We start from the raw sequence: 13,438 nt of genomic DNA on the forward strand, positions 1-13,438 counted from the left end.
GGCCTGTCTGCTTCCCATACTCTTACCTCACTGACAGCTTCTTGTGTCTTCTTGACTTGGCGGATTTCAGGTGTGTCTGGGGTTGTATGTATCTTGTCTTTTAGTTTGTGATACAGTTCTCGATATAGTCTCTGCAGTGAAGGAGAAACCATGCTAAGTGCTTAGGGCAGGATCATAAGGGAATCTACTGAGTAACAAACAAGTTCTTTACACAAAGGACCAAGAGAGGAAACTCTGGGACTACAAAATGATTTAAGATTAGAATGAGAGAAAATGTTTCTTTCATCTAGGTGAAGAATTATGAGTGTAAAGCAGTCTATGTTCTATGAGATGGTAGTTTAGTAGGACAGATGTACAACTAAAGCTGATGAAAGTCAGGGTGGTGAGCCAGACACAAATACAACCAAATTAAAGATTAACATAAATACCAAAGTGAAGTATTTCTTAAAAAAAAATAAAAAGCTCCGCATAGTCTATGGAACCAAGTCTCTATGATGATTTAACAAATAGGAAACAAAAACAAAAGAAAACAAACAAACAAACAAAAATACTGAGAGGGGCACCAGAACCATAATAGGGTCCTCATCTTGTCCAGTCTGCAAGCTTACCGATGAAACATAAGAATTCTTAATGTTTTCCAAACAAAGCCGTCATTTTGAAATTCAGTGTTTTCCCCAGAGAACAAATGTTCACGGTACCTCACTAGTAACGTTGTTGACTCTCCGGACATGGACAAACGGGACATCCTTGGGTCCAAGTGTGTACCCATTTGCCTTGATGTGTTCATAGGCTTCTTTGTATTTGAACTGAGAAAGCAAAGCCAGATGGAGATCAGAAATGGATACACAAAGAACCGTACTCTATCTCTCATTTAGAAAAGAGACTGTGCCTTGATTTGAAACTTATTCTCTAAACATTAACTGTAAGAACTTGTCATTGACATAAATTAAATGTTATTTCTTTATTATTGGTGTGTGTGTGTGTGTGTGTGTGTGTGTGTGTGTGTGTATGACGTGTACCTGTGGGTGGAGCACATGTGTATGGCATGCATATGGAGGTCAGAGGGCCAATTTCTGGAATATGTTTCCTCTTTCCATGGGCTCTGAGAGTCAGATCTGGTGCCAGCTCACGTGACATATGCTTTTGGCCTCTGAGCTGTCTCACTGGCCCCACTGTCATGATTTTAATATGGTCTTAAGCCTTGAAAGTTATTAGCTGAGTGATAAAGACGTGTCTGGAAAGGTTAAAAAAAGTCCCCTTACCAGGTGAAATCTTTTTATAGGAGATGATGCAAAAACACAAGGAAAAAAAAAACCCTATCACTTTAATCTCAAAGTGGCTTGAAAATTAGGAAACATAAAAAGGACCAAGGTGATTTTTTTTTTTAATTTTGAATGATGATTTATCAAGTGCTTTCTAAAAATAACAGGTTTGATTCTTAAATCTGTTAATGTGTACTTTGGCAGTAGTGCATTATTGGGCCATGCTGGCACTGTCTGGTCAGCAGGATCAATGCCCAGGACTCTGAAGATGAGCATCAATGAGAGAGAGAGAGAGAGCTTAGTCTTGCTCTCCACACAATGGCTGGTTCATGGTATGGCCTGTAGACTACCACACTTTTCTAAGCTTTGCTCCTGGAGTACTTGTCTCAGGTCCTATGCTGATTCTGACAAAACCCAGGAAAAGGAAGTGCCAGAGGCAACCTATGGCAAGTTACCAGCAGCAGGAATCTAGACACCCCTTGGCTGCCCATGAACTGAGCACAGAGGTAAAAGGCAAGGTAAGTGTCAGGCTCAGTAGTGTGTCAAGAACTCTTTTCAAAGGGGCACACGGTGATGTCTCCTAAGCTTACACCCGCAGCACACAGTGTGTATGTGAAGTTGCATTTCCAGCAAACTATGTGGGTAATGCCCGTGATACTTCTAGTCTAAGCCCAGCCGAACCAGAGGCATCTTGATAGCACTGTGTGCTGAAACAAGGTGTCTGTGATATCCTGTTCTGACTCACTATCCTAGTCAGGCACACCCAAGCTGTAGAAGCAGCCAATGCCATCACATCCCCAGGAAACATGACATCTGCCTTTGTCCTTTCCACCATCAGGTTGAGCTGTCTGAGTACAATTTGAGCATGAGAAGAGATTATTAACTAATATTAGTTTCTTCACATTTAAATTTCAGACCCTGACACAATGAGGGTTACTCACATAGCTGCTCATGTAGCGGGTATCCTTGGTGTGATTGAAATGAGGGGTATCAACAGGGAGCCTGTACCCAGTGGGCAGGAAGCGCAGGCCTTTCTTGTACAAATTCTGCCAGGATGAAAAAGAGCAAGTAAAATGTCTTTTAGCATCAAATCACATGGAGTTAAACACATCCCATGGAGTTCACTAGATTTCTGGTCAGAAAGTTGATCGATTTATGTTCTCCGAGTTGATTTCAAGAAGTTCAGTTGTAAGAATTATGGATTCAGTCAGGTTCCTCTTGTCTTACTGTTTTGGGGGAAAAGACTCGTAGGGGTTGGTACTAGCACCTCTGTGGGATCTTTATACGGCCTCCTAGGAGACAGGCCTAGAGGCATACCCGTGAGGTATTACATTAGGTTAGCCCCCGAATATATCCAGGAGGGATATTCCTGACTGAGTTTACAGAAATGCAACCTAATGGAGAGCAACCCCATGCCCTCTGTTTGGCTCCTAGGTTGTATAGAAGAGAAGATGCCAGCTAAGTACAAAGACTCATCTCCCTCTGCTTCCTGATTGTGAACAGAATACAACCAGCTGCTTCAAGTTCCTGCCATTGTGACTTCCCTGCTATGGACCCCTGCACAGTGAACCAGGATGGTCTTTTCTCCTTATGTTCGTCAGGGTACTTCATGAAAGCAACAGGACAAATTAAGACAAGGCTGAAAGAGGGAAATGGCTTATAGATAGGAGGGTGTTTGTGCTATCAAATATGTACCTGACTGGCTTCAAGGCATGTAGCAAGAATTTGGCCAGGCAGACAAGATAGGCAGCCAAGTACCATCTCTGTCATTAACCCCACCCTCGGGAGATACTCAAGCCATTGATGGTCCCTGCGGTGATTATTATTATGAGGCACATCTGATATTGTCCTCCTGTATTCCCCAGACATAGTGACATCACAGAATGAGGTCAAGATGGATATGTTGGTGGAGGAGTGTAGGGCAAAGGTCTGTTCATGGTCTTACGTATTCTGGCTCTCAGGAGAGCTATAAGCATAAGAATAGTGTTTAAAGTGGGAAAAGAAACCAACTGACATATTATATTCAAAATACAAACTAGCAGTAGAGCAGCTTCCGGGGGTTGCACAGTAAAGTGGGGTGACAGGGAGGGCCCCCATTCTTCACCTTCCAAACTCAAATGGCAGTTTCTACCTTCATCTCTTACTGTTAGTGGCCTTTTATAGCAACTGCCTTAACTCTTCCTTTGTGATTTTAAGGTTTTTAAGAATAGTGATGGCATATCAGCTCTCATCTTCCTGACTTGCAAATATTGGTCATCTGCATGCCCATTTATCATTTGTTTGGCTTCTTCTTAGGAGGATCCCATTAGCTGAGAAGGAAGGTAAGACATTACTGGTTCACGTTTCCAACCCACTGAGTGGAAGAGTGAGATATTTGTTTTTGATGTTTTTTTTTGTTTGTTTGTTTTTGTTTGTTTTCCCAAACTCATGAAATAGAACAGCATTTATATATCTTACAAGACCAGTCAGTGAGGATGCATAAGCCAACCTGCCTCTATGGGCCCGGAGGCCTGGCTTTCTGCTGATATTTCCCTTTCCCAACACCCACCTCACTCTGAAGCTTGTATGCATGGAGGGCCCGGTCCAGATCCACCGTTTTTGTAGTTGGGGCCACTTTGCCTCTGACACTGTGCACGTAGTCATAGTGGTAGACAGCCTGGGTGCAGAGAGAGGTAAGGTAAGCTCATTCAGACTACAGCTGCATTGTTAGAGTGAACCAAGTGGGAATCCATAGTTAGGACTATGACTACGGGGCAGCCTGCTTCCCCTTGCTCAGTGTTTAAATACGACCTCCCCCACTGCCATTGCTTCTTTAACCCTAGCCGGTGGCACTATTTTGGAAGTGGGGACCTAGCTGGGGGAAATTGGTCAGTGGGGGCAGATTCTTGACCCAGGCCTGCTTCCTCACCCCTTTCTCTCCTTCCTGTCTATCACGAGGCAGAGAACTAGCCTTTGCCACAGGTGGGTACCTCCACAGTATCCACACCAAACACACAGGGTCAAGAAACCATGGACCGAACTCTCTAAAACTGAAAGTCACTAAGTAGTTCATCCCATTGTTTCTGTCACAACGAAAGAGGAACGGATGCACCTAGAGACCTCTGCTATGTGACCATGTCTTATGCAGTGGAATCAGAACCAGCTACAGATAGCTCTGAGAATTTTTGGCACCACTCACGTGTCAAAGATAGGGATGGACAAATCCCCTCCAGAAGTTCAAGGGAGTAAGTGGGATCAGATCTATAACTGGTTCGATTAGATTAGATTAATTAGATTAGATAACCAGTGGACCCTAATATTTACTTGCTACCCGTGCATAAAAAGGACAGCTGGGTGGTTCTCTTCTCTGCCTGCTCACAGCCATGACAGGAAATCTACATGCATGCTTCCCCATGTTATACATAAAGATGCCAGGCTTGTATTATGTGGCAAAGGTACAACTCCAACTTACATCGTTAACACCACAGCCCGCTTCCTTCTGCCACTTGGCTCTAAATTATTAGACAGCTTAGACAGGGAGACATAAATGCCTCTCACTATGCACAGTACAGCAATGAAAAGCACCACTGGACACTCTACCACTGGACGCAAAGCATTTCACAGGCTTGGCTCACAATTTTACCCCTGCAAACTACTGACACTTCCGATGTTAGGGAGAGCAAGCTCTTCAAGCACTTTCTCGGGTACCAAGTCTAGTCCCCAGTTAGGAAGAGCTGCTGCTGCCCAGTCCTTGGTTGCTACCCAGAGTCACTTCCCCAGGGGGGACTTACATCACTCAGCTGCTTCCCACTCTTGACTGCCTGAACGTAAACCGGTGTGTCAGTCACCAGCTTGTAGTCATTCCTTGTCTTCTGCACGTGAGCTTTATACTTGATCTGCCAAGAAGAAGCAAGCAAGCAAGCCTACGATGGAACATCCGTTGTACCAGATAGTGCAAGATTTTACAAAGGGCTTGAGGGCCACTCCCATCAATAACGTGCAGAGGATGGATTTGAATTTTATAGCAACCCATACTTACCAATGCTTACATTCATTTGGGACTTTAGAATTATACAGATGGTGTCATGGCTACTCTCCTCAGAAAGCTCTTGCTGAAATCCTCACTATCATATTACTGTGTGACAAATTCCCTTATATCTCACAAATAAACCTCTTTGATTATCCCAACGAATGAGTTTTTCACAGAATAAAAATTATGTGCTCATTAATATATTCAAAATAGTTTAAGTATATTCAAAATAGTTTAAATATATCTAACATAGTTTAAACATATCTAAAATAGTTTAAAGAGAGGAGGGCCTGGAGTCACTTCTCCATAGAGGAGCAAGGCACAGCCGTATCAGGTTGTTTGATAGAGATGCTAAATGTGTTGCTAAGAAATGACTATTCTCTCTTTAGCATCTTTCTCCAGCTTGGGCATCTTCACCAAGACTAAATTCACAACTGGACCGTGGCACTGTTCTCCCTTTAAATATTGTCTCTTTGACTCTATAAACTGTGTAGAGGTATGTTTATACCAACAAATCAAATGAGGCTACTCACATCATTGCGTAGGTCATAAGCATGCTTTGCATGGAGAATTTCAGGAGTGTCCCAGACGTAGCAACCAATGCCTTTCAGCCAGGTGAGGTCATCCTTGTATACAATCTAGGGGGTTTCAGCAGATACAGAGGATCAGAAAAAAAAATCTGACCATCCCTTAAATATTAAAGAATTGGTGTACCCTAGACCCAGATGACATGGGGATGGAACAAAAAGCAAAGGTTATTAGTAACGAGGCTGGGAGGCCACAGAAATCTGCCCAATCCTGCTTGCAGGGATAGCTCTAAAATCCCCTGAGACTCATAGAACACAAGAGGGATAAAGGTGGATAGGCAGGCGAGCCAGCTTCTCAACAATGTTGGGGTATGAGTGTGTTAGAGCAACTATGGGAGGGTCCGCCTAAGCAATGGGCTTACGTCGCTGATCTGGTCTGTCACTTTTCTGACGTGACTGTTGACTTGTAAGTCAGGGTGGCAAATCCACTCATGGAGGTGCAGGCGGTAGTCGATCTCGCTGACTTTCTTCTGAGAGTCCTTGGCAGTCACCATCTCCACCATGTCGGGCACGATGTTGATTTTCATCTTGTTCTTCTCGTACACTGATCTGTACAGGCGCTGTGAAAGTCGTTACAACCCAGTTACAGGAAACCTGCTGTGTTGCCGTGGAATGGCTGTCTTCTTCAGATCATAGCAAGCAACTGGGCTGGGGGGTAGAGGCTGGAATTCTCTTGCATTTTTGTATAGATTAGCACCAGGATATTTTTAAAAGATCTATTTCTCTGTTTATGTGTTTATGTATGTGTCTGTGTCTGTGTGAGTGTCTGTATGAATGAATGTGTGTCACATGCATGCTGGCTCTGGTAGCTGGACTTCCAGGCAGTTGTGAGTTGCTTGATCTGGGTTCTGAGAACTGAACTTGGGTCCTTTCTAAGAGCAGCAAGTATTCTTACCTCTGAACCATCTCATCTCTCCAACCTCCAGTTTGAGGCAATACTTAGCTTCTGCATAGATGTACAATGAGTGTCACACGCCTGGTTTCATAGAAAGTACTCTGATAGCGCATGGCTATTTGATTCAGCTTCTGTGTGCACTAAAGCCTCTGCAGTACTTACGTCGATGTTAAGTTTGCCCACTCGGAGACACCGCGCTGTGTTTGGATCGTCGTCAACACTTTTTGGTAATGTGTAAAGGGCTTTGAACTTTTCATATTCTTCTCGGTATTTGATCTACAGAGAACAAATAGAAAGGCCAGAACATGAAGAGTAGAGACTTACTGTTAAACAAACAATCAAACAAACAAACAAATCAACCATGAAACAATAGAAGGTGCCTGATCCAGCTGATGTGGGGTGGGGGGGGGGGTGCCGGTTGGACCACTTCCCAGTGATCACTTCCTTACCCTTGAAAAGACACTAGAGCCAGCAAGAGTCATTGTGAGACCAGCAGGCAATATTGGAAAGTACTTTTATATTGGACAGTGTGTAAAATTGTATTGTTTGTTTTAAGTGCCCATGTCAAATATTGCTGCGACTACACATTATTTTTAGGAACATGCTTAATTAGGTAAAATGTTTGTCATGATGAAGATCAAAACTAGGGCCTTGAACATGCTAGGCAGAGAGTCTACTACTGAGCCACACTCACAGCTGATAGTAAAGCGATTGATTGTTCAGTGATCTCTTAGTGATGTGGCTTTATCGTCCTTACTCTCCTGAGTAGAAGGGTCAGACTATGCTTGGAATCTTGATCTTAAGTGGTGCAGTGCCTTGTGGTTGAGTGTGACAATTCTTGGATTTCACTTTCTCCAAGTATTTCAATAAGGCAGTGCAGCCCGCCTTTAGCTCGTAGTCTGCTCCACCTGTCAACTGATACTTGGCAAGTCCACAAGCTGGGAATAAGGCAAAGGGTAAGAGCCATCCTCCCAGTGTGCAGGGGTAACACAAGGCTCTCAGGACCCAGAGGGAGTGGGACGCTGCTCCGCTAACTAGAGGCTAGATGGAATTCTCACCAGAATATCCCAGAACAGAACATTCTAGTCTCTTTGCACTGATCAAATTAGCATTCAAAGGATCTCTTTTTTTTTTCCTCCTTAAAAATATTTCCAACTAGTGTTGGGATCCTTAATTTTTCTCTGACCCTCAGTCCTTGCTCTAACAACAGGTTGCCAAGAATTTGCAACAGAAGAAGAAAAGCCTCCATTGAACTCTGCAAAGTTTATTCAAAAATCCAAATGAGGGGCATGCTCCTGCACCACATCTGTTTATTGATTTGGTAATGGTGTGATAACAAGTCACCAAACACACCAGCTTAGCTTTGTCCCAGTTCTCACCTAATTCTATCAAAATATCCTATTCTTGGTTTTGAGAGAGGGTCTTACTCTGTAGTGCAGGCTAGACTATGTTGTAGGCTATGTTGGCCTTGAACTCACGACAATCTTCTTGCTGCAGTCTCCCCAGTGCTGGACTTGTACTTCTGAGCCTCCAGGCCTGGATGGAAACTCCCTATTCTGTATAGCATTTGGTGTCTGCTTTCTCTCTTCACTGCTGGCTGAAGCAGAAGCTATCTATCCATGTTGTCTGCCCATAGGTAGCCTGAAAGATCACACCTGTGTCCTCCTGGCTGATAGGTGTGACTCTCCAGGGACTGCAGGGCCCTGAGAGGAGGCAGTGAGCAGACTCTGGTGCCCAGCAATTAGAAATTTTTGCCAGACACTCCAGAGAATAATGGGGTGCTTCTGGGCAACATCTGAAGAGCTTGGGGAATTCTTGGTAAGGGGAGCAGAGGAGAGCAGAGGGTGAAGGGAGGCTATGATGTTTGCACTTGACTTACATGGCTGGCCAGGTGCTTCTGGTTCTTGGCATGTGTCAGGGACAAGGTGCTGGTAGGCAGGTTATAGCTGGTGGCTTTCACCTTATCCCAGGCCTCTTTGTATATGTTCTAGAAGGGTTAAAAATCTTGTGAGTACATGAACTGAATTCTGGCTGGCTTCCACATCATCGAGTTTTCCTGTGTCTCTGTCCTCAGATGGGCTTCGCCAACCCCGGGATATTTCGTCAAGTGAAGTTTAATTGTATAGTGAGAATTTGTAGGTAAATTTGGAATTTGACAATCCAGGGGAAACTTGACAAAACTTCAGGGAAAAGTCTTATCCCTTTTGTTTACTCCTTCCTTGAGGGGGCGGGATGGGGGGAAGGACAGCTCCTAAGAATGAGGAAAAGACAACTCACGCTGCTGTACAGACTCTTGAGGTGCTTGGTTCTGTCGTAGTCTGCCGTCTCTAGCACTGTGGTGTACTTGTCCTTAATCTGATGGTAATTTTCTTTATATTTCACCTGCAGACAAAAGAGAACGACTTCTGTACCCTTGCTGGTGGGATATCTCTAAGACAAAAAAAGGACTTGCCCTGCCAGGCAGGACAAGGACACCATACCTCACTGGCATTAATGCCACTCTGAAGAGCAGTCACGTAAACTGGCGTATCTGTGACCAGGTTATAGTTCTGCAGATTTTCTTTACTTGCTGCTGTGTATTGTAGCTGTGAAGAAAAAACAAAGTCACCCAACGTGGTAAAAAGCAGTGCTAGCTCTTTATAGCAACCCAGTCACCCCTTTTCTTTATATCTGGGTTTCCGCTTTAACTTAAGAAGCAGGCTGCCATCCCTCTGCAGTTTGAAGACTCTGTGGCAGCCAAAACAAGCGGCAGCTTTCCTCTGCCAAAAGAGAGGTCTGAACCTGTGTGAGGTGCCTTTCTTCATTTTGTTACTTGCTCCAAGCCACCTCCCAGTCCTCCCAGCAGCAGCCTGCTCAACCAATAGTCTACCATCAGATCTGCTCAATCAAAGTTCAGCCACATGCTGGGACATGCCCCAGATGATAATGATGTCTTTTTCCCTCCAAACGTATGTCCCTGTTGTCAAAATACATTTTACTTCCTAAATTCTGCATATTAACCAAGCCAAGATGACGATGCCTATGAGTAGTTCACCATCCACCAACCCCCTCCTCTATAACTTCCTGTTATAAATATGTATCACCTTCAGCCACAGGACAGACTCATACCAGAACAGGTCACTACAAGAGTTTTGATTGGGACCCAATTTGTTTCCCTTACACCCTACACCTTTTTAGCAGTCTCTCAATCAGAGCTTAGTGGTAGCCGCCTACAGATGCTACCATGGACTACAATGACATCTGGATAGTTGGTCCTTAAAGGGAGATTGGCTCACCTGACTCTGGAGGTCATATGATTTCTTGGCATGGAGAATCTGGGGTGTGTCCCAAACATAGCAGCCAATGCCCTTCAGCCAATTCAAGTCATCTTTATATACATTCTGCAACAAAGAAGACATGAAAGGTGGCAGGCATTTAGAGTTTACAGTTGGTCACTGCTTGGTGATTTCTTACTGCTCCCTGGCCTGCAATAGCTGAGAACTTCTTCTTGGCTCAATGATGTCTCAGAGGGGGACAGTGTCTGAGTATAGTGCTGAACAGATTAAATATTCAACACAAGCGCCCTATGGCTCAAAGGGGATTCTGACATGAGGCGTGGTTACTCATGCTGCTCAGTGGTGAAAGTCTTTGGGTCTGTGAACAGGAGACGTTGTGCCACACAAGGTTAACCGGGAACAGCAGTCTATAGGCCAAGCCAAACTACAGAAAGGACATCATACATCACTTAAGATCTCCTGGGCGTTTCGGGCGCGGATAACATTGGGCTCCTCGGGAAGTGACGTCCACTGATGAAAGTAGTGTCGGTACTCCAGGTCACTGAGGATATACTGGCACCTCTTCGCCAGCACGTGGTTCATCATGTCATTGGGAATATGCACATTTGCTTTGGTGTCTTCATAATCTCTTCTGTAGTTCAACTAAAGGTGTTTTTAAAGACAAACACTTGAATCATTCCGACCAATCTCTTTAGTCTCTCATGTAGAGCAGTACAAATAGAATCATGTTTAAGATAATACTAACAATTATAAAATATTCTTCCTATCCCTCTATCATGCTATGTCCACAGGGGAGTTGTTTTCTACTTCTGCCAATTCAAAGCTCTTAGTGTGTGCTTGGTCAAAAAAGGGTGGGGTGGGGAGCGGGACAATGTCCTTAGATTTTAAGGGTCCAAAGGTGAGGGTGAAGGAATCTGAAAGATGATCCCCCCCCATACCACTCTCCCCCCAGGTAATCCTGAGTCACAGTGGAGGCTATAGATGGCTAGACACAAGAGCACACGGAAGTTGTACACATCTACAGGGAAGCAAGCCTCGCTTACCGCACTCCGCATCTGCTGGAAATCCAGGCAGTGGACCACACCAGGAAACTCACTTATTTCTTTTCCAGCCAGGTAGTGACCTTTCTGCTTCTCATAGGTTTCTTTGTATTTAAGCTGAAAAATGGATTCAACATTGAGAATTTCTGGAGTTTTCTATCCAGTTTCTTGTTTCCCAATAAAGACTCTGATCCTAAGAGAGGGAAAGCATCAAACGGACCTCACTGTTCACCAGGTCAGCATGCTTGGCTCCAACAATTGGAATATAGCGCTCATCCAGGGTGTAGCCATAGGCCTTGGTGCCCTCCCAGGCTCCCTTGTATAGTATCTGGAACAAAAAAAAAACATGTGTTAATAACATTGCATTCAACTATATTCAGATAGGACTAAAACCATCACTAAAGTTGGGGTGGAAGGTGTATGTTCAAGGCAAGGATGAAAACTTTATTTGTAGTTATTAGAGTGCCTAACCTGAAACAGGGTTGTTATTTGATTAAATCTACAAACTGAGACATCTTATATCAGAGTTGATGTATTTCTACTCTTTGAAAAAAATGATGAGAAATTTTTATACAAGGAAGGATTTACCAAACACGGTTATGTATTGACACACATATATTCATTCATTCATTCATTCATTCATTCTCTCTCTCTCTCTCTCTCTCTCTCTCTCTCTCTCTCTCCTACTCTTTTGAATTAGCTGAGTTAATTAGGAATTAGGAAGTAAACGCCTTCCATCTGTTGGTTGGAATTGTGTGTATGTGACTATTGAAGGATGTAATCTCTACCCTTCCTTTGGTACCTGTTGCATCCTTTGTGCTGTCTCCAGAGCCCTGACAGCACTTATTATAGGTACTATTACCTGTTTATTTGTGTCAGTATAAGAAATGAAGAAAACTGATCACCTTCCAAGTTCATCAGTTTACAAAGTCAGTCAAGAATATGAATACAGACAAGAGCTTAATTAGGAAACAAGTTATAATATAAAATAGGACTCACAGTACTATAGAGTTTCCCCATGTCTTTGGAGTGGGAGATGTATGGTGTGTCTGGAGAAAATATGTACTTGCCCTTGGCTTTATTAAATGTTTCTTTATATTTCACCTAGGAAGAAGGGGGAAAAAATCTTTGGTTAGTCTAAACATATATTTAAAATTTAAGACATACTGAAAACATAATCTACACATATGTAAAAACTAACCAGTTGGTTCAACTTCTGTTCATTTTAGAATATTCTGGTCAAGAATACAGATATCTAAAAGTGGGTGTGGTATATACCATTGCCAAAGCTTATCTTACGACTTGCCCCTCTGTCCCTTTCTAATTATCAGCTACCTAAAGTTAAATTCACTTAGCTCCTCAGCCGAAGCACTTCAACATATGCAGTATGAACTCACATCACTTTGATTGACTGAGTTAATCTTGGCTAGAACAATCTCTGGAGGGTCCTCCACACTTGTAAAGTTGGGATAGTTGGCAAGAGCATCTTTCTTGTATTTTATCTGAAATGAATAGAGACAGGTAAGATAGCTCTGTCCCCATGGGGCATCCCATCCCTGGGTGGCAGGTAAGGAAAGTAAGCCTTTGGTTAGAAATCCAACAGGCTCTGCATACCTGATTCACCATTTCCTGGTTCTTTGTAACCCTCACATGGTCCACAGAATCCAGAGGGATCCAGCCAATACCTCGGAGCCATTCCAGGTCAGCTTTGTAGACATTCTGAGGGGGAGAGGAGAGATGGGAGGAGCTGTAAGTGACACAGGACAACCGCAGAGCAGTCCAGGCATTCTTTTCAGAAAATTAAGATGGATTTCTCTTTAGCGGCTACTGTCCCCTTCATTCAGTCACAGCTTTGCCTGGTTTTATTTCTTGAGCCTGTGACTACACAAGGCCCTGAATTCAGTGCCTTAAGGAGTCAGTATAAGGTGATGTGCTGTAAGAGTTAGCTCAATGGAGTGCTATTGGCATTAAGGAGCGGTTGACATAGGAAAGGTTTACCAAAGAGGCTGCAGTTTTAGGTAGACAGGGTACCTCACCTCTGCTACAGTTAGCTACCTGGACAGAAGGAGGGAGCTTGCACATGCAAATGGTCAGGAAGGTTTAGGGAATGGGACAGCATCTCCTCTAATCTGGACAAGCCTGCCTGCTCCCATCACCACCTTCTCTCCTGCCCTAGCTCCTGGGCTCGCTGGCCCTTTCCAGACAAAATGAAGAGTGGATGATGGGAATAAAGTCATTTTGTAGCAATCAATGAAGCAGTCTCCTTTCCTATCAGGTAGTGATGAGAAGACCTACGATGAGTCTTCTGCATCTGACATAGGGCTGTAATGTGTGTTCAGGCTTCCCTGTGAGGTGGCCTGTGTCATTATG

The 13,438-nt window shown here is 43.8% G+C and overlaps 1 protein-coding gene across 29 annotated transcripts in view; it reads right to left on the reverse strand.

Annotated features, from left to right (window-relative positions):
- Positions 1–13,438, reverse strand: part of Neb (nebulin) — a 202,159-nt gene that overhangs the window by 58,954 nt on the left and 129,767 nt on the right. For all 29 annotated transcript variants that reach the window (XM_006497751.1, XM_011239032.1, XM_006497774.1 and 26 more), the window contains 18 exons: positions 12,683–12,787; positions 12,466–12,570; positions 12,068–12,172; positions 11,289–11,396; positions 11,072–11,185; positions 10,473–10,670; positions 10,029–10,133; positions 9,234–9,338; positions 9,031–9,135; positions 8,633–8,740; positions 6,916–7,029; positions 6,221–6,418; positions 5,805–5,909; positions 5,033–5,137; positions 3,811–3,918; positions 2,204–2,308; positions 699–806; positions 27–131 (listed from right to left, as the gene is read on the reverse strand). In XM_006497751.1, coding sequence (XP_006497814.1) covers positions 27–131; positions 699–806; positions 2,204–2,308; positions 3,811–3,918; positions 5,033–5,137; positions 5,805–5,909; positions 6,221–6,418; positions 6,916–7,029; positions 8,633–8,740; positions 9,031–9,135; positions 9,234–9,338; positions 10,029–10,133; positions 10,473–10,670; positions 11,072–11,185; positions 11,289–11,396; positions 12,068–12,172; positions 12,466–12,570; positions 12,683–12,787 — 2,106 coding nt within the window. The remainder of the gene's footprint in view (positions 1–26; positions 132–698; positions 807–2,203; positions 2,309–3,810; positions 3,919–5,032; positions 5,138–5,804; positions 5,910–6,220; positions 6,419–6,915; positions 7,030–8,632; positions 8,741–9,030; positions 9,136–9,233; positions 9,339–10,028; positions 10,134–10,472; positions 10,671–11,071; positions 11,186–11,288; positions 11,397–12,067; positions 12,173–12,465; positions 12,571–12,682; positions 12,788–13,438) is intronic.

The sequence above is a fragment of the Mus musculus genome, chromosome 2 (genome assembly GCF_000001635.26).
Source record: "Mus musculus strain C57BL/6J chromosome 2, GRCm38.p6 C57BL/6J".
Taxonomy (NCBI): domain Eukaryota; kingdom Metazoa; phylum Chordata; class Mammalia; order Rodentia; family Muridae; genus Mus; species Mus musculus.